At 46.9% G+C, this 19540-nt stretch overlaps 1 protein-coding gene across 7 annotated transcripts in view; it reads right to left on the reverse strand.

Annotated features, from left to right (window-relative positions):
- Positions 1-2157: 2157 nt before the first annotated feature.
- The window catches only part of ZHX2 (zinc fingers and homeoboxes 2), an 83219-nt gene continuing 65836 nt past the window's right edge, over positions 2158-19540 (reverse strand). For 3 of the 7 annotated variants that reach the window (XM_084848874.1, XM_084848870.1, XM_084848873.1), the window contains 3 exons: positions 16835-16895; positions 9926-12517; positions 2158-3280 (listed from right to left, as the gene is read on the reverse strand). In XM_084848874.1, the coding sequence (XP_084705000.1) occupies positions 9930-12335 (2406 nt within the window). In that variant the 5' untranslated portion in view covers positions 12336-12517; positions 16835-16895 and the 3' untranslated portion in view covers positions 2158-3280; positions 9926-9929. Of the gene's footprint in view, positions 3281-9891; positions 12518-16834; positions 16896-19540 lie in introns of those variants that run through there. The other 4 variants (XM_084848872.1, XM_084848875.1, XM_084848877.1 and 1 more) reach the window with 2 other exon arrangements.

Consider the following 19540-nt stretch of genomic DNA (forward strand, 5'->3'; position numbering starts at 1 on the left):
GGAAGATCTAAAGAGCCTCTTGTTGAGGGTGAAAGTGGAGAGTGCAAAAGCTGGTTTGAAATGCAACATTAAAAAAACTAAGATCATGGCATCTGGCCCCATCACTTCCTGGCATATGGAAGGGGAAGAAATGGAAGCAGTGACAGATTTTACTTTCTTGGGCTCCAAGATCACCACAGACGGTGACTGTAGCCATGAAATTAAAAGACACTTGCTCCTTGGGAGGAAAGCTATGGCACACCTAGACAGCATAGTCAGAAGCAGAGACATCACCTTGCCGACAAAGGTTTGTATAATCAAAGCTATAGTTTTCCCAGTAGTAATGTATGGCTGTGAGAGCTGGACTGTAAGGAAGGCTGAGCGCCGAAGAATTGATGCCTTCGAACTGTGGTGCTGGAGAAGACTCTTACGAGTCCCCTGGACTGCAAGGAGGTCAAATCAGTCCATCCTAAAGGAAATCAACCCTGAGTGTTCATTGGAAGGACAGATACTGAAGCTGAAGCTCAAATATTTTGGCCACCTAATGCGAAGAGAAAACTCCCTGGAAAAGACCCTGATGCTGGGAAAGACTGAAGGCAAAAGGAGAAGGGGATGGCAGAGGTGAGATGGCTAGATAGCATCACCGATACAATGAATATGAAGTTGAGCATGCTCCGGGAGAGAGCGGAGGACAGGAAGGCCTGGCGTGCTATGGTCCATGGGGTCACGAAGAGTTGGACACGACTTAATGACTGAACAACAAGAAGGCACTTTTGGACTACAACTCCCATAACCATTGACCATGCTGGCTGTGGCTTATGGGAGCTGTAGTTCAAAACATCTGGAGGGCTCCAGGTTGCCCGCCCCTGGTCTAAGGCCAGCAATGCACTGTTGAGACATTACTTGAAGTGCAAGCTCTAGGAAAGCCCTTGCTCGCGCCAAGGCAATGGAGGGCTCTCAGAGGCTGCATTCCAGCAGTGGGTGTGCGCCTTTAAACACTATGCTCCTCCTGTGTAGCCTCAGCACCAGTAAGTGCTTTCCCCTAGCTTGCCACAGAGGCAGCGGCTCACCCAATCCACTGGGACTCCACAGTTGAAGGGAGATTTAAATTGGGTTCCCCAGCTCATGCTCTTAAAGCTACCCTAGCTTTGAATATGAAGCAGCAGAGCTGGAGAAAGGCATCTGAATAAACTGCAGCACTGTCACGCTCAAATGAGTTTTCATTTCCTACACCAGGCGTGTAACTGCCATCAGCGAGCCACCATGGCCAATGCTGAGGAACAATGAGAGTTGCAGTCTTGTGACGTCCGAAGGGCCATACGCGCCCATCCCCATCCTGTATGGAGTATGAACATTGCCCTGCATGCGTACGTTACCGAAGATTTCAAAGTGAATGGGAACACCTCTTACTTGCTGCATAGAGCTAACATTCTGCCCCAAAGGCTTGGGAAGCTGCCTTACACTAGGCCACACAACTTGGCCGTCGAGCCTAGTGCTGTCCATTCTGACTGGCTTTCCAGGGTCTCAGGCAAAGGACTTCCCATCACTTACCATCAGTCTAACAGCACAGGCCAGGGATCGAACCTGGGAGTTTCTGCATGCAAAGCATGCATTCGTCCTGCTGAGCTATAATCCTGCAGCTGGTAGTTTACCTCTTGACTGGCTAGGGTCTAAGTACATGCATCATTATGGCTACACGTTGCTTAGAAGGAACAGAGTTCCTGTAATGGCGCAGGATTGTTGCCTTAAGGCTCTGCTTGGGGGGAATCAGATGCTGGACTGGATCAGGGGGGCACAACCTTTTCAGCCCCACAGAGGGCATGTGATTCTGGCTCTACTGCACACACACCAGCAATCTTGATACTGGGCACTCTTCCCTCACCAGCAGCAGCAATGGGGAAAGAGCAATGAGGGTCTCTGGGGGAGGGAGTGGAGAGTACAGGTGGGGGGGGCAGGGCACTCATGGGGGTCCACAGTAAATGCTTTGGTGGGCTGCAGGTTGTGAACTCCTGGACCAGATGGCCCTTGAAGCAGATCCAGGTGGGGCTGCTCCTTTAATAAGAGCAATAACTGGTGAAGCTATACTGCTGGGTATGTGCCAGGCGCAAGACGAAGGGTAGCGCTAACAGCAAAAGAACAATTGGAGACAAGAGGAGAAAAATTACCCCAAACATTATGCCTGTTACCATAAAAAGCAAAAAGTTAGAAAAGTTTTTTTTAATTAATTCAAACTCCCTAACTTTAGGTTTGTGCAGCGTATGTTGGGGGCAGGAATGGATCAGTCTCTCCAAACCACAACAAAGTCACCTTTAAACGTTTACCCAAGACAGAGTTATCCCTTCCATTTTCCTCCCTCTTCTTTCAGCAGTTATTTGAAGAACAAAAGTGCACTCAGGGGAACCTGGAAACAAGCTAAAAACTTAGTGGCAAGGGTTCAAGAAACCATGTTGTGCACTACAGCATCTAAGGCTGACAAAAATAAGAGAGTCTCTGTCGTTGCACCAACAAAGAATTACGAACAAGTTCAGTTATAAGGAAGCTTAAGCCCTCGATCGCAAAGTACATTTGTGTTTAGATTGTACGATGTGTAGTAGAAAAAAGGTGCTTGGAACAAGCAAAGGTGTACTATCAACATCTCCCGAGTTCCCCAGTCCAGATGTTTTGGCAAACAGTGAATTATAGGATGTGTTAAGGTATCTGCTCTCCCAGTGCAACAAATGGTTTTCTTCATGCAGAGGAGCAAAACACAGAGCCAACTGCAATTAAGATGGTTCTTAAGAAAACCAAATGAGCAAACACCACAGTCCAGCGTGGATTTGGTAAAAGTGTTGAGATAGATAAACTCTCCATGGGGATAGACGCTCATCATAAGAAGCAGATGCAGCAGGCCAAGAAGTCTCCAAATTATCATAGAAGTAGATGCAGTGGTTACTAATTCTAAAGAAAACTGAAAAGCCAAACTGGTAGCTTGAGACAGCAATGACCTGTAATGTATGTGCTGACCAGAAAAGGTAGCAAAAAAAAATAAATCTCTGCAATGTAAGTATACATTGGGAGGAAGCAAGTAGCTCACTACAGAGAACCTATATACAGCGGCCCTTTCTGAAAAATCCCCTAATGGGACTTTGGCACCATGAAACTTGTTGCGACGCTCCACAGTATTGTCTTTTCTCCACCATGACTTCGATTCTGGAGTCAAAACTTGGGATATCCCTTTTCCAAAGACCTTGTTTGATCTCAGAGTCAGTGACAGCATACTCCCAAGACTGGAAAGATAGGTCGAGAAAGCTGAATGATAGCCCTATGAACAAGAAAAATGCACAGAATGTGATTATTTCACAAAATAGTATAGACATGCAAAGTTGTACATTTATCCAGGTGCATCAGGAAGAGGAACAGTTCAGCAAGGAGTCAAATAGAAGCAACTAAATACTGACCCAAAGCTTCGAGTTCCACTATTTCTTAGAGGATGCTTGGGCTGTTTACTTGGTTCAAAACTGAAAAGCACCCCCTCCATTTGTCCGCCTTTAAAATAAATTTTTACTGCACGTGTAGTTCATTTCACAACTCAGCTCTGCAATTTACATGGATGATTTATCCCTGCCGTGCCAGATGTTGAAACTTGCACACTAGGATCTGTACATCTGTATGAATTCATGCCATACGAACTGGTTGTACTATTTGTTCCAGCTGTTGAGTGGATGGTTGGTCCATGACAGGTACACTCAGGACTGGCATGCCTCCCCAGCAAGCCCAGTGTCTGAGGGTTGCCTGCTTCTAAATCTGGCCCTGTTTCCAGCAGATGATGTATGCAACCTTCTTACTAGGGCTGTGCACTGCTTTGGCCCAAAGCCTAAGCTCTGAGTCGAAGTGGGGTGCTTCGGGCTGCCTCCAAGCGGAGGCGGAGGGGGCACAAAGCAGGTTGGGTCGCTCTGAAGTGCTTTGGCGTGATCCGGAAGCCCGCCCAGCTGCACCACTGTTGCCCAGCCCCCAGCTTCTTACCTGGGCCCTCTGGACGCGTGCTGGCAGCTGTCTTGTTCGGGGGGGGGGGGGCATTTTAAAAATGTCAACTCCCTGCAGGATCTATTTCTGGAAATACAGGGAGTTGCCACAACAAGACGGCTGCTGGCACATGTCCAGAGGGCCCAGGAGGTGGCAGCAGCTCCCCCACCAAACAACAAGATGGCTGGCGGCGTGCACCCAGAGGGCCCAGGTAAGGAGTTGGGGCTGGATGGCGCATCGGGGGGGGGGGGAAGGAGCAAATTCGGAAGTCCGAATCCCGCTTCAGCTCTGGAGGCCAAAGCAGGTTAGCCCCCCCTGCCCCGAATCAGCCTGAACCAAATTGGGCCTGCCTTTGAAGCCCTGAAGCAGCCTCCAAGGCAGATTGGGGGGGGGGGCATGCACAGCCCTACTAATGGACTATATAGGCCTTTGGCCTGATCCAGCACAGCTATTGCACTTTGAGACAGGAGATTAAAGACTCAGTTTGAGAAGATTCATCTCTAGACAGGCAGTTCAATGTCAACAGGCCAAACGTTTGTCAATCGAGAATGGTCTTCGTAACTCACCTGGTGCATGCAAGTCATCCCATTACCCTTCCTGCGTTTATGTTCCCTCCTGTTCCCTGTACTCGGTGTCTGCCTTATTAACCAAAATAGTGCCTGTCTAGGCATGGATAAAGGGTTATTTTATCAACAATAAAAATTAATGAGCTCTCCAAAGCAAATCCACTTAAATTTTCAGATTTCTGTCTGGCCCAAACCACTCTCTAAGATACCTTTCCATACAAATCTTTAAAATAAAAGCATTAAAATACATGTAACTGTTCCAGTTTAGAAACAATACCATCTTTTTAAAGGGCAGGGGGAATAGAGGCAACTATCTAATACAGAGCAAACCTACTGAGTTCATTGAACGCACATGTGCCTAATTCTATGCTGGATTGTGGCCCCAAAGCATGACTACATAATGTTTAGCATGCCAGAGTTTTATCTTTTCCCACTAGAGGGCATGAGTTTGTATTTCCAGCAGGGAGGAGTGTTAAAATGTGAAGGAAAGACCAGGGATACCTAGAAGGTACAAAAGCATATCTGGGGGAAATCAGGAGACCCCTTGAATTGTTTTTTTTTAATTAAATAAGGTGGATTGCAAAAACATCCGGCACTGCTCTACTGTCTCCTAAGCATATGAAATAAGTGGACGTTTTTCTGGATTGTTTTCTCCAGTATAGAGTTGAATATTGTCTGCGTCTATAGGGCAAAACCCAATGTAAGTCCTACTTAGAGCAGATCCACTGAAATAAATGGGACTTAAAGTTAGTCGTGATTTTACCCATTGGGCTGAACTTTTAAGCCCAAGTTCCATCTCAACTGTGGACCCCTTGAGCAGTTTTGGGCAAGCTGCTTTATATCAGCTTCAGTTTCAACCTGTGTAAGGGTAACCTACCTCACAGCATTGTTGCAAGGACAAAATAGCGTAAAGCACTTCCCTTATTAAGGCTGCAGTGCTATGATCCCTGGAAGGGCATCCCAGGGGCCATGGGACAGATCAGATCTCTCCCTCTCTGATGGTTTCTCTGATGACAGAGCTCCAATGCTGGTCGAGGCAGGTCGGGAGGCATGGCATTTCTGTACCACCCAATAGCCAAAACTCTCTGGGCAGTTTACAAAGATTAAAAACCTTAAAAAATAAAATACTGTAGATAATATAAACACTGTTCACATACAAACATATAGACAGTGCGCACGTGTGGATGCATACACGCATGTGCACACACACATGCTCACCCCTCTATCAATTTTTGCAACCAACAGGACCTGAATTAAAAACTTTATCATATATGCCTGAGAGCAGAGGAAGATCTTAACCTGGCGCCAGAAAGATAACAATATTGGTGCCAAGTGGGCCTCGCTGGGGAGACTGTCCCATAATGGGGGTTACCACCAAGAAGACTCTCTCCCATGTTGCCTCCTTTCAAGCCTCCTTCAGAGGAGGCACTTTGAGGAGGGCCTTAGATGATGAGCATAGTATGTTGTGGGCAGATGGGGGAGGCTTTGGATCCAAACCCTCTTGGTCCCCAGACATGCCCCCAAGATAGGAGGGTGGGGAAATTTATGGCAGCCCCAGAGGTGGTGTACATAACTGCCTTCCCATTGGTTCCAATTCGTAGGGAAATCATCAAAGGAAAACAGAACAAAAGGGAAATAAAAACAAAGAAGTTGTGAACATGGCAAGGCTTTGGATAAGGCGGTTCCTCTGCCTTTGGATCTCCCACCCCAACCGGCCAGATTGCTCCGCCCAAGTAGACATGAATGACCAAGGTTGCATGATAACAATATACACTGAGAAAAGAGTTAAGGGCTGGATGTGCCTGATCTTGTCTGATCTCGGAAGCTAAGCAGGGTCAGCCCTGGTTAGTACTTGGATGGTAGACTGCCTGGGAATCAGGCTTCCTGCATTGAGCAAGGGGTTGGACTTGATGGTCTTGTAGGCCCCTTCCAACCCTATGATTCTATTCTATTCTATTCTATTCTTATTCTAAAGTATTTCTTCTCAATATAAAGTTTGCCTAGCTCAGTTTGTCTTAAGTAGAAGCATACAGAATAGGCAAATTGAGCGGGGGTGTGTGTTTACCACTAGGTTAACCCCCCCTACTTTGCATGCAGAGGGTCCCAGGTTCAATCCCTAGCAAAGAGGTGGGGAACCTCAGGCCAGGGGCCAAATTTGGCCCTGCTGGGGTCCCAAGTTGGCCCTTCAGTGTTTCCCATATGGCTATACCCCCTTTTGCCCAACCACTGATAATGTGGTGGTTGCCTGGCTTTTGTGCAGTTTTCCCCCCATTCTAAAAGGTTGAAATGCCTCTCCTAAGACTGGCAGTAAGAGCTTTAAGCTAAAATATGCTTGTATTTTAGGCCTCATCCCTTTTGCCTGTGACCCCACCCCCTTTGCCTTTGGCCCTGCCCACCACTGGAATGCAGCCCCCAAGAGGCGCTCCAAAATTGAACTTGGGCCTTGGGCTGAGGGAGGTTCCCCATCTCTGCCGTAACATCTCCAGCTAAAAAATTTGCAGGTGAGGCGAAATACCTTTGATGGAGGCCCTGGAGAACCACTCTCGGTCAAAGTAGGCAACACTGGGCTAGATGGACAAGGAGCTTGACCTGACATAGGGCGCCTTCTTATGTTGCAACTTCTTTTTCTCTAGTGATTTTATGGGCTACTATCCCCAAAGAATGATAGAATGATCTCAGTACGAATCCAAGGCAAACCATTCAACATCACAGTAATTCAAGTCTATGCCCCAACCACTGAGGCCGAAGAAGCTGAGGTTGATCAGTTCTATGAAGACCTACAACACCTTCTAGAACTAACACCAAAAAAAGATGTCCTCTTCATCATAGGGGATTGGAATGCTAAAGTAGGAAGTCAAGAAATCACCGGGATAACAGGCAGGCATGGCCTTGGTGTACAAAATGAAGCAGGACAAAAGCTAATAGAGTTTTGCCAAGAGAACATGCTGATCATAGCAAACACTCTTTTCCAACAGCACAAGAGGCGACTCTACACATGGACGTCACCAGATGGTCAATATCGAAATCAGATTGATTATGTCCTTTGCAGCCAAAGATGGAGAAGCTCCATACAGTCAGTAAAAACAAGACCTGGAGCTGACTGTGGCTCAGATCATGAGCTGCTTCTTGCAAAATTTCGGCTTAAATTGAAGAACGTCGGGAAAACCACTAAACCGTTCAGGTATGACCTCAGTCATATCCCTTCTGAATATACAGTGGAGGTGAGGAATAGATTTCAGGGATTAGACCTGATAGACAGAGTGCCTGAGGAACTATGGACGGAGGTCCGTAACATTGTTCAGGAGGCAGCAACGAAATCCGTCCCAAAGAAAAAGAAATGCAAGAAAGCCAAGTGGCTGTCTGATGAGGCTTTACAAGTAGCTGAGGAAAGAAGGGAAGCGAAAAGCAAGGGAGAAAGGGGAAGATATACCCAACTGAATGCAGAGTTCCAGAGAATAGCAAGGAGAGACAAGAAGGCCTTCTTAAATGAACAATGCAAAGAAATCGAGGAAAACAACAGAATGGGGAAGACTAGAGATCTCTTCAAGAAAATTGGAGATCTCAAGGGAACGTTTTGTGCAAAGACGGGCATGATAAAGGACAAAGAAGGCAAGGACCTAACAGAAGCAGATGAGATTAAGAAGAGGTGGCAAGAATACACAGAAGAACTATACAGGAAAGATCTGAATGTCCCTGATAGCCATGATAGTGCGGTCACTGAACTTGAGCCGGACATCCTCGAGAGTGAAGTCAAGTGGGCCTTAGGAAGCATTAGTAACAACAAAGCTAGCGGAGATGACAGTATTCCAGCCGAGCTATTTAAAATCCTAAAAGATGATGCTGTTAAAGTGCTGCATTCAATATGCCAACAAATCTGGAACACTCAACAGTGGCCACAAGACTGGAAAAGGTCAGTTTACATTCCAATTCCAAAGAAGGGCAACGCCAAAGAGTGTTCAAACTACCGCACAATTGCGCTCATTTCACATGCCAGCAAGGTGATGCTCAAAATCCTACAAGCTAGGCTTCAGCAGTATGCGAACCGAGAACTACCAGAAGTACAAGCTGGGTTTCGAAGAGGCAGAGGAACTAGAGATCAAATCGCCAACATTCGCTGCATCATGGAGAAAGCAAGAGAATTCCAGAAAAACGTCTATTTCTGCTTCATTGACTACGCTAAAGCCTTTGATTGTGTGGATCACAACAAACTGTGGCAAATTCTGAAAGTGATGGGAATACCAGACCACCTTACCCGTCTCCTGAGAAACCTGTACGAGGGTCAAGAAGCAACAGTAAGAACCAGACATGGAACAACCGATTGGTTCAAAATTGGGAAAGGAGTACGACAAGGCTGCATATTGTCACCCTGCTTATTTAACTTATATGCAGAGTACATCATGAGAAATGCCGGGTTGGATGAATCACAGGTCGGAATTAAGATTGCCGGGAGAATTATCAACAACCTCCGATATGCAGACGATACCACCCTAATGGCAGAAAGCGAAGAGGATCTCAAGAGCCTCTTGTTGAGGGTGAAAGAGGAGAGTGCAAAAGCTGGTTTGAAACTCAACGTTAAAAAAACTAAGATCATGTCATCTGGCCCTATCACTTCCTGGCATATAGAAGGGGAAGAAATGGAAGCAGTGACAGATTTTACTTTCTTGGGCTCCAAGATCACCGCAGACGGTGACTGTAGCCATGAAATTAAAAGACGCTTGCTCCTTGGGAGGAAAGCTATGGCCAACCTAGACAGCATAGTAAGAAGCAGAGACATCACCTTGCCGACAAAGGTCCGTCTAATCAAAGCTATGGTTTTCCCAGTAGTAATGTATGGCTGTGAGAGCTGGACTATAAGGAAGGCTGAGCGCCGAAGAATTGATGCTTTCGAACTGTGGTGCTGGAGAAGACTCTTACGAGTCCCCTGGACTGCAAGGAGGTCAAATCAGTCAATCCTAAAGGAAATCAACCCTGAGTGTTCATTGGAAGGACAGATACTGAAGCTGAAGCTCCAATATTTTGGCCACCTAATGCGAAGAGAAAACTCCCTGGAAAAGACCCTGATGCTGGGAAAGACTGAAGGCAAAAGGAGAAGGGGACGGCAGAGGATGAGATGGCTAGATAGCATCACGGATGCAATGAATATGAACTTGAGCACGCTCCGGGAGACAGCGCAGGACAGGAAGGCCTGGCGTGCTATGGTTCATGGGGTCACGAAGAGTCGGACACGACTGAACGACTGAACAACAACAACATCCCCAAAGAAGAGCTTTCTGCTCAAAATGTATTGGCAACTGGAAATGGAATAGTGAGCAAGGTAGCTGAAAAGAAGGACCAGGGTCAAAGTTAGGTGAGACAAAACAAACCATCAGCATCATTACCTGTCTAGGTATGAGAGTTGTCACCAGATAAACTTTCAGAATCAAAATCTGCTTTGCGTTCAGGCACTGATTGACTCCAACTATCCATACAGTCTGAAGCAGCATCATCATCGTCAATGGTGACTTCCACCCAATTCACGTTGCTGGCGTCCTGGTTCTCATCAGTGCCCTGGCTTTCTTGACTGTGGCATTCTGATTTCTCCATACATTCTACATTCTGCTTCTCCAGCTTCTGATAATCCTTGTGAGGCAGTTGAACCTTATCAATACTGTTCTTTAGACTCCCAGTGGGCACTGGCCTCTTTGTTTCGTTATACCCATCGATGACGTACTGCTGCTGGTACTGGTCCAACCATTTTAGTGTCCCAGTTCTTAGAGAGCTCCTGTTCTCTTTAAACCAGCGAACAATTTCCGTCCTAGTGAGTCCTGTTTGAGCCGCCAGCTCATCATATTCCTGTGGGGATGGCCACTGAGTTCTTGCGAACGTGCTCTTCAGTAAGTGGACCTGCTCTTGGCTACTTGTGGCAAAGGCTGAGGAGCGTCGGGACAAAGATGTCGGTACCTGGGATATGTGAAATTGTGGTGTTTGACTTATTGCACCATTGGAAGCCCCTTGCTCCTCATTCTTTATGCTTGGCCCCATTGAGTCCAAGACTGCTTGTTCCATGTTATCCCGGAGTTTTCTTCGCTCTGTGAACCAGGATTCAACCTCTCTTCTACTCATCTTGGCTTCAGTCCTAAGTCTTTCCAACTCACTTTGTGTTGGAAAAGAGCTCTTCAGGAAACTTTCTTCGAGGATCCCAAATTGTTGTTGGGTTTTTCCTTTGAACTTCTGGAAAGTGAAGTCTGGGTATGGACCGTGAACACGCCCCTGCCGCGCAGCAGCAAGGGCAATCTGGTCCTTAGCTATGGACTCACTCGTGATATTGACAATCCCCCGTTGACTTCGGTATCGGTGGTCACTGAACCACTTCTTGATCTCACTCCTGGAGAGACCTGTGATTTCTATCAGCTTGTAAATCTCTGCATTGTCAGGAAACTGGTTGACAATGAAACTCGCCTTCAGGGCTGCTATCTGCTCCTTGGTCTTCTTGCGGTCATTTGATGAAATCAGCGGCACAGCAGATAATGGCGCTGTTGTCGTGCTTGTAGGCGTTGCAGGGGTGTTCTGTTTGGGCAAGACGTCCGCAGGGACAACATGTGAACGCTTGGCTTCTGGGACAGCCGGCTGGGTCTGTGTGCTCCGTTTCTGCCCTTGATTGGCAGCAACAGCAAGGGTAATTGGGGAAACATTTGATCCATTTGATACTTGTGCCAAAACCAGGCCAGTCTGACTGAGTATCTGACAAGGCACAGCTGTTTGGATAAGGGGCTGTGGCATTTTTGCGGCAGTGACATGCGCGGGCAGAACAGTGATGGTCTGAGGCGCGGACTGGATGGTACCGTTGAACATCTTCTTCCTTGCCTCTTCGACCTCTTCTGGAGACCAGCTGATGCCATGCTTCAAACGCTGAGTGGCGAACCAAATCCGGATCTGCTCCTCTGGGTGTTTGGATGCTGCCGTTAACCATGACAACTCTGCCTGTGTCGGATATGGAAATTTGTTGAAGGAATCGATCATAGTTGCATTAGTATCCAGGGCGGAATTGTATTTGGCACTATTCAGTGGTACAGGGACTTTGGGAACAAGGTTGATATTTGGCGGGAGCTGTACAGAGGGCATCACATGAGCCAGGATATCTTGGAGAAGCTCTGCTCCATTAATGCATGCAATAGGCGCAGTACTTTCAGTAACAAGATGGGGAATCCCATCCAGATGGTTGTCAATAGAAATTTTCTTAGCCTCGCCTTTAGGCTTTCCGATGTTAATAATCGGCAGCGGTTTGTTTGCACCGCTCACTCCAACTGGAACCACCTCGTATTCAGGGATTTCAGCAGCAACTGGGTTGCTTGTTACCTCAATGGACTGCTCTAGGACAGTCTGATTGTTGAGCTTGATTAACTTAAGCTTGAAATTGTTTTCTCCCGGGTGGAGTTTTGCATTGTGCTCCGATAAGCAATCATACTTTTTGGTTGTAAAGTTACATTCAGCGCATACATAGAGGGGGTTGAGAATCACGTTTGGATGTTGCGTGTCTATGTGTTCTGTGAATTCATTCAGATTCTGGGTGGAGAAAGGGCAGTACTTACATTCATAACCACCAAGAGGTTTCCTTGTTGGGTTGGCTGGGGAAGATTTCCCCTCGATCACCTCACAGTCATTTTCGCAGTTCTCCTTACCTGCATCTGCTGAGTCCTGACCTGGACTGCTGGGTGCCCTTCCTGCATGAGAGTCTTTAGGAACCCCCTGCTCCATTGCTCCAGATGCTCGCACCATACATGGTGTTGTTGACTTCCTTTTGCTAGCCATGGTAGCTGTGCAAGTAACCTCAGTAGCAGCAATGTCTTCTTTCAGACCAAGCCCTAAAGATGCTCTCTGAGATGGGTTTTAGCTTTTCCAGAAGTGAAGTTGCCCGGGAAGTATCCTAAACAATTCTAGTGGCAGCCATGGCCTTCAGCTCTGGCCACGACACAAGTTGGGCTGCATGACACCTGCGAAGAAGGACGTGCACAGTTAAAGTATGTTCACACCTCCCTTTTACACCCAAACAGCATTACCAGCCCATTATCTTCATTAGTAGAGCACTTAACTTCTATCCTCTTTCTACATTGTCACTTGACTGGAAATTAGAACTGCTGCAAAGTTACCTTTGCTGCATCCCTGTGCTGAGGCAAAAGTAGTCCATGTTGCATATTCCCTTGCACTGAATAAGGGAGTATGGAGGGTGTGATCTTTGTAAAGGACACTCTACCCAACCATTTCTGCTCAGGAAGACTGAAGAAGCTCCTTTGAATGAACCCCAGACTCTTATCTGCCTTGTCCCAATACCGGGGCTGGATCCAGCCCTTAGTCATATTTATCCTAGGTTCACTGAAATCAATGGAATGAAGTTAGTCACTCTGTTCTATTTCTCCTGGGATGTACCAGGCTTGAGACCGGGATTGCTCAATGTACCACCAATGAGACAGGAACTGCTGCATAACAGAGAAAACTCCCTTAAAGAAAGTTTGACTACCAAGAAGAATTCTGTCTGGAGACAGTCTAGTTAGTACATTGCTTGGAGAGAAACTGGACTGGGAAATGTAATTGACCAAAAATGTTTTGAGTGAAAGCAGCGTTGGATTAATTAATGGTGCCTATTAAAACACCAAGATATTTCTAAGTTCTACTTTCTAGTGAGGACTGGAGAGCTCAAAATAATTGTGCCACCTACAGAGTTCTTGTGTCTAAGGGCTCTGATACACATCACTGCAGACCATTTTGCCTTTCACTGGTGGGTGAGGCAATGCCTTGTAATGGCACTGATCACACTCCTATTAAAATGCAAAATAAGGCTGTGCATTATAGATGTACAAGGCCTGTATACACAGCCAGTTAAATCTGGACAACCCACCCCAGCTTGGAACTAATATCAATTCCAGAAGTTCTCAGTTTTCACCATTTGGTTTTCAATTTCCCTACATTTTGGGAATTCTTTCCACATTGCTGCGTGTGCCTCGTATGTCTCTGTGGAACTCTCCTTCATTGCAGAAGATTCCGGGGGATGCTTTTGGGTGCGCATAGTTAATGTGGAGTGCTGGGATTCACTCTGAGTGCATGGAGAGTGGTCCTGCCTAGAACACTCTTAATGGATCCCTGGGAAAGAGGTGTGACAGGATCAGCAAGCAGGCTGCTATTCCAGGAAGGCTTGTCTGCCATTTTGGTCTTCTCATTGAGCAACCCCTGATAAACTTTCAAGGAACCTCTGGGATTCCAAGAACAGTTCAAGAACCAGTGTTTTACACCTTTAAGGCAGGAGTGCAGAACCTCAGGCCTGGGTTCCAAATCTGGCCCTCCAGGATTCCTCATATGGCCATGCATCTTCCCCCAACCACCAATCATTTGGTGGTTTCACAGTGTTTGTGCATCCCCCCCCCCTTCTAAAAGGTTGAAATACCTCTCTTAAGATTTTGTTGCTGGAAGTTAGGGCTTTAAGGTAAAATATGCTGCCATTTTGGGTCTCACCCCTTTTGCCTTCAGTCCTGCCCAACCCTGGAATGCGAACCCCAAGAGCATGTCTGAAATGGAATTCGTCTCTCAGGCTGAACAAGGTTCAAGACTCCTGCCTTAAGGAGTGAACTAGAGGTTGTTGAAGAAAGTTACATGAGTGCCAACAACCCCTAGCATAATCAGGGCATCTTCCTAAAGAGCTGACTCACATTCCACATGTGTGGTTTTACCATTGGCCATACTAGCTGGGGCTGATGGGAACTGAAGTTGTAGAATCATAGATTCCAAAACATCTAGTGGGGACCAGGTTGGGCAAGGCTGCTCTAACTACAGATGTAGTTGGACTAAAACTCCCGTTATCCCCAGCATGACAAATAAGGAAGATGGGAGGTGTAGTCCAGCATCTGGAGAGCTGCTGGTTGGGAACTACTGTGCTAGGACCATGTTGGCTGATAAGACAACAAGGCAGAAATATTCTGCTGTACCACCATCAGTGAACCTGCCTTAGTGGCACAGAAAACAAAGGGAATCCCCCTTCCCCCCCTGACTTTTATCTTAGCTGACCTCCTGCTAGTAAGAGGAAGGGATAAATAGGGCACAAGTCCTTTATGGCCTCTGGAAATGCATTTCAAAGCAGCCTAGGCATTCACTAACTGCCTACTTGTTGCTGTCAGTGGGAATAAAACCACTAGCGCTATTGACCTCCTCACTGCAGACATCTGCCTTGATGGCAGAGAGGATGGCCCAATGCTCAGAATGTCAAGGCTCCATCTGATCAGGGGCAAATGCATATCAAGAAAGCAAAAGGTCCCCCCCCCCCGCAACCTGCCCATCAGTTCTCAGAGCCTGATGCCAAATTTCAGTAGATCACACCTTATGGCTTGAGAGTGGTTGCCACATCTCATTCTAGAGTCCTTCTCCAGGGATGTCAGTGAAGATCAGAGGATCTCTCTCACAAACAGCTTTCAAAACGGCAGCATCTCATCAAGGCATCAGAGCCTGCAAATAGTAGCCTTACACCTTTGTCAGGGTCTCCCAACAGAAATTTCCAGGAGAAGAGGTCTCCTCCCCTAGGTTTCCAAGCTAGCTAGCATAAATGGGCAAGGAAGCAGACCAGCTATAAGCATCAGCTAAGTTATTAGCATCAGCATACAAAACCTGCTTGCTTGCTTGCTTGCATGATTTCTAACCAACCCCCAAACCAAATTCATCTAAATCCTGCACACCTTTTAGAAACGGGGCTTTATTTTCAAGGGGGCATTGATACTAAGCAGCCTAGATGACACCATATTATCCACAGTAAACTGAGTGGCCTAGATGAAACAATCCTATCTGAACTAAACCAAAGGTCAATTAGACTGGGACCAGCAGTGGCACAAGAGCCATTGCCCTGTGGCTTCTTCCCATGCGGCACCAATTATATTTTCAATGCAGAAGCCGCATAGACGGGGCGGGCCAATGATATAGCTCCTTATCTTTCAAAATGTCATCCTCCCTTCTAGCTGAGCTACGACTGGGTAAGAAGGTCCAAGTGGTTAAAACGATGTACTAGGGCAGGGATGGGGAACATGTGGCCCTACAGATACTGTTGAACTGCAACTCTCATCATCCCTCACCGTTGGTTATGCTGGCTAAGCAGTGGTGTAGTAGTAAATTTTGAAATGCAGGCACTCATCATGACAGTCCCCATAGCTATGCCCCCAAGGAGAGCCCCCCAAATGCAGGCAGCTGCTTTGATCCATATCAACAAAGCAGTCCTCGCAGTTTTCAACTGGACCAGGCCAGGAGCAGGTCTTTTGTAAAGCTAATGGGTCTTAAATGTCCATTCCACCCCAAAATACTTTGCATTACAACAGAGAACAATATATTGTTGCTGGGAAAATTCATTTCCCCCCAGCTACTGTGAGGTGTGCGGCTACGCTCAGAAGGAACACAGAAGTCTAAGAGGGGTGGGAGTGGCAGATGACATCAGAGTCCCTGCTAATCAAAGTGTTGGTGCTGCATTCCTGTGAGCCCTGGCTCCACTATACCATTGTAGCTAAGGCTGATGGGAGTTGTAGTCCAACAACGTCTAGAGCCTATGTACACCAAATGCTGGGGAGTATGGGCAGGAGGGTGCTGTTGTGCTCATGTCCTGCTTGTGGGTTCCCAGTCAACAACTGGTTGGCCACTGTGTGAACAGAATGCTGGACTAGATGGACTCTTGATCTGATCCAGCAGGGCTCTTCATCTAATCTTAGGACCACACGTTCCCCACACCGGGACTAGGACAGCCCACTCAGGGTCACTCAGTGAAACTCATTGGGTGACCTTGAGCTAGTAATTCTCTCTCAGCCTAACTTACCTCGCAGGGCAGGTTCAGTGAGGGTGCTAAGCAGGATTTCTGCCTCATTCCTTGGCGGCCCGTTGGGTGGGGAAGAAGAAGAAGAGAGAAAAGGGGTGGTGGGCAGAAAGAGGAAAGAAGTGACCCACCCACTTTGGCCTTATCTGCTACCAACATGAGGCCCTGACAGTTTACCCACAAGGGAATGCAGCCCTAGACAGAAAAAAGGTTGCCCTCCCCTGGTCTAACTATTAGCCTTCTAAGAACACTTCCCCCCCCGCAATTGGGATATTATTGCCATGTAGGGAAAAATATCCACGTGTCAAGCAGTTCTAGGAACACTTTCCCAAAATACAGTGTAATTGCCATTTCAATATTCCATGTGGCTGATGTGACATCGGACTGATCCATACTATGCATGTCTAGTTCCTGTAGCAGCTGTGCAACAAGCAGAAATCTAGCTGGTGAAGTTTTTCCAGCCACTGCATCCGCATACCTGGAAAAGCTTCACTCTCTCATTTTCTGCTCCTCACATGGTTGTTAAAGGCAAGTCAGCTCTGCCAGAGATACAAAAAGAAAAAAGCTGGTAAGCTTATCATACAATCCTTATTGTGCAAACATCCCTGATCTCAGCTTTTTGTACCGATGCTTGGCCACCACTGGAAACCAAGACAACTGGTTCTCCATCTGGCTCATTTGGTTGGCAGCCCATGCAGGGGGGTGGATATTAGCTATTGTTATTGGCATTCTGCAACAGCAACCAAGGAACCAGACCCTGAGGAGCATATCTCCCCCCCCCCCCCGGCTTTGGGGTGGGGGGGAAGAAATAAAGAAATAAAAGCCATAGACCAGTGAGTCACTCATACTCAGGAGAGAGAATTCATTTGGACTGGAGACAGAATATAGTCCACACACAATATAAAGCATTTCCCTCATCAGAACACCCATATTCCTCTCCAGACTGTTTCCTAAGGCTCCCTCATATATTGCCAGCAGAAGAGGCCAGAAATTAGATAGTTTGTTCTTAAAGAAAAAGCTCTATTTTGAACAGTAAGACTAGGTATCAAAGCTATTGAACCTCCCCCCCCCCGCCCCACACCCACACCATAAACAAGGGAGAACAGTAAGAGATAAACAGTTTACACAGTACAGCAAAAGAAAAAAGAGGAAAATTCAATCATAAAACCTGGGTAAACAAATAGGTGATGACTTAGCACCTCATGAACATGGGGGGTGGGCGTTCCACAGTGCCGGTATGGAGAACACCCTCTGTCAGGTTGCCACAAATTAACCGCCAGGCAAATGTGGTGTGATCAAGAGGGTAGAAGACCATAAGAAGAGCCATGCTGAATCGGACCAAGGGTCCATCTAGTCCAGCATTCTGTTCACACAGTGGCCAACCAGCTGTAGTATTCAGTAGTTAGTTAGTTAGTTAGTTACTGTGAGTGCGGAGTAGGGAGGGAAGAGTTTCCCACCCTGGCTTCCTCGCCCTGTGCTAAACTCGCATCCCCATTCTATCTTAATATCCGGGTGGATATATAATGGAGAAGGTGCTGTATCAGGTAACTGGGTCCTAAGCCATATAGGGCTTAATATTAGAGGTTTGTGCAAATGGCCTCTTAAAATTCTCCACCTTACTTGTGGGCAGAGAAATTTGGGAGACAATTTTACCAAATTTCTCCGGGGGAGGAGAAATTCTCAACTGTTTCTCCTAGCTAGGGCTCCCCACTGGCAGGGCTGGTAGCATAACTGCTTTCTTTTTTGGTAAGGGTTTTGGGGTGCAACAGCATCAACAGTCTTGGCAGGCTGGCCCCCAGTTTGCACCCACCGCAGTGCAGCGGGGGCAGTGTTGTGTCTAACTCCAGGGATGAGGTGGAGTTAGTGGTCTGCCAAAATCTGTCCTCCAATTTCTTGAATTTTTCTCCTCTCATGAAAGAAGCTTCCCTTGTTCTGCCTCATTCATGATGTTTTATAATTTATTTTTGTGGAGCTTTTGAGATTCCCTAATCATAGCTAGCCTCCCGGGTTGCCTGCACATCCTGATCTGAAAAAGCCTTATGGGAGGAATTACCTCATGGTGCCTTAAACTGGGCTTTAATTGAAGCGTAGGAAGCTGAGGAGGCTACAGGCTGCCAGAGCGATGATTGTACAATGAAAAACAGGACACTTGGGCTCACTCTTCCGACACCTAAATAAGGTAAGCCCAAGAAACCCAAACCCAGCCCATGAGAATTTCTCTTAAATTTCTTCATCATTTAATTTCTTTTTGAAAGCAATTTCTCTTCTATTAAATTGAACGAGAATGGTCGGAAAAAAGGGGAGAAATTTTCAACACAGCACTACTTTATATGTCAACATAAGCACCTTGAACTTGGCTTGGTAGCTTATGCAACTCCTTCAGAACTGGTGTAATATGTTCCCAGCTGGCCAGACTTCTCCAACCTGATGCCCTCCTGATGTTCTGTACTACAACGCCTACAATTTCTGACCATTGTCCATGCTGGCTAGGGCTGATGGGAGTTGAAGTCCAAGACATCTGGACGGGTCCAGGTTAGGTAAGGCTGCCCCAGTCAGCAGCCTAGCTGCAGCGTCCTAGCCAACATCATAGGAATCTCTACATAAAGTGCATTACAATAGTCTAGTCTTGAGGTTCATAGAATCATAGAATCATAGAATAGTAGGGTTGGAAGGGGCCTACAAGGCCATCGAGTCCAACCCCCTGCTCAATGCAGGAATCCAAGTCAGAGCATCCCTGACAAATGGCTGTCCAGCCTCGTCTTGAAGGCCTCCAGTGTGGGAAAGCCCACCACCTCCCCAGGTAATTGGTTCCATTGCCGTATTGCTCTGACACTCAGGAAGTTTTTCCTGATGTTCAGTCGGAATCTGGCTTCCTGTAACTTGAGCCCATTATTCCGTGTCCTGCACTCTGGGATGATCAAGAAGAGATCCTGGCCTTCTTCTCTGTGACAACCTTTCAAGTACTTGAAGAGCGCTATCATATCTCCCCTCAGTCTTCTCTTCTCAAGGCTAAACATGCCCAGTTCTTTCAGTCTCTCTTCATAGGGCTTTGTTTCCAGTCCCCTGATCATCTTTGTTGCCCTCCTTTGAACCCTCTCCAGCTTGTCTGCATCCTTCTTAAAGTGTGGTGCCCAGAAATGGACACAGTACTCCAGATGAGGCCTAACCAGTGCTGAGTAGAGGG

Source organism: Heloderma suspectum, chromosome 4 (assembly GCF_057233095.1).
Source record: "Heloderma suspectum isolate Gila_16-S chromosome 4, 16-S_ref, whole genome shotgun sequence".
NCBI lineage: Eukaryota > Metazoa > Chordata > Lepidosauria > Squamata > Helodermatidae > Heloderma > Heloderma suspectum.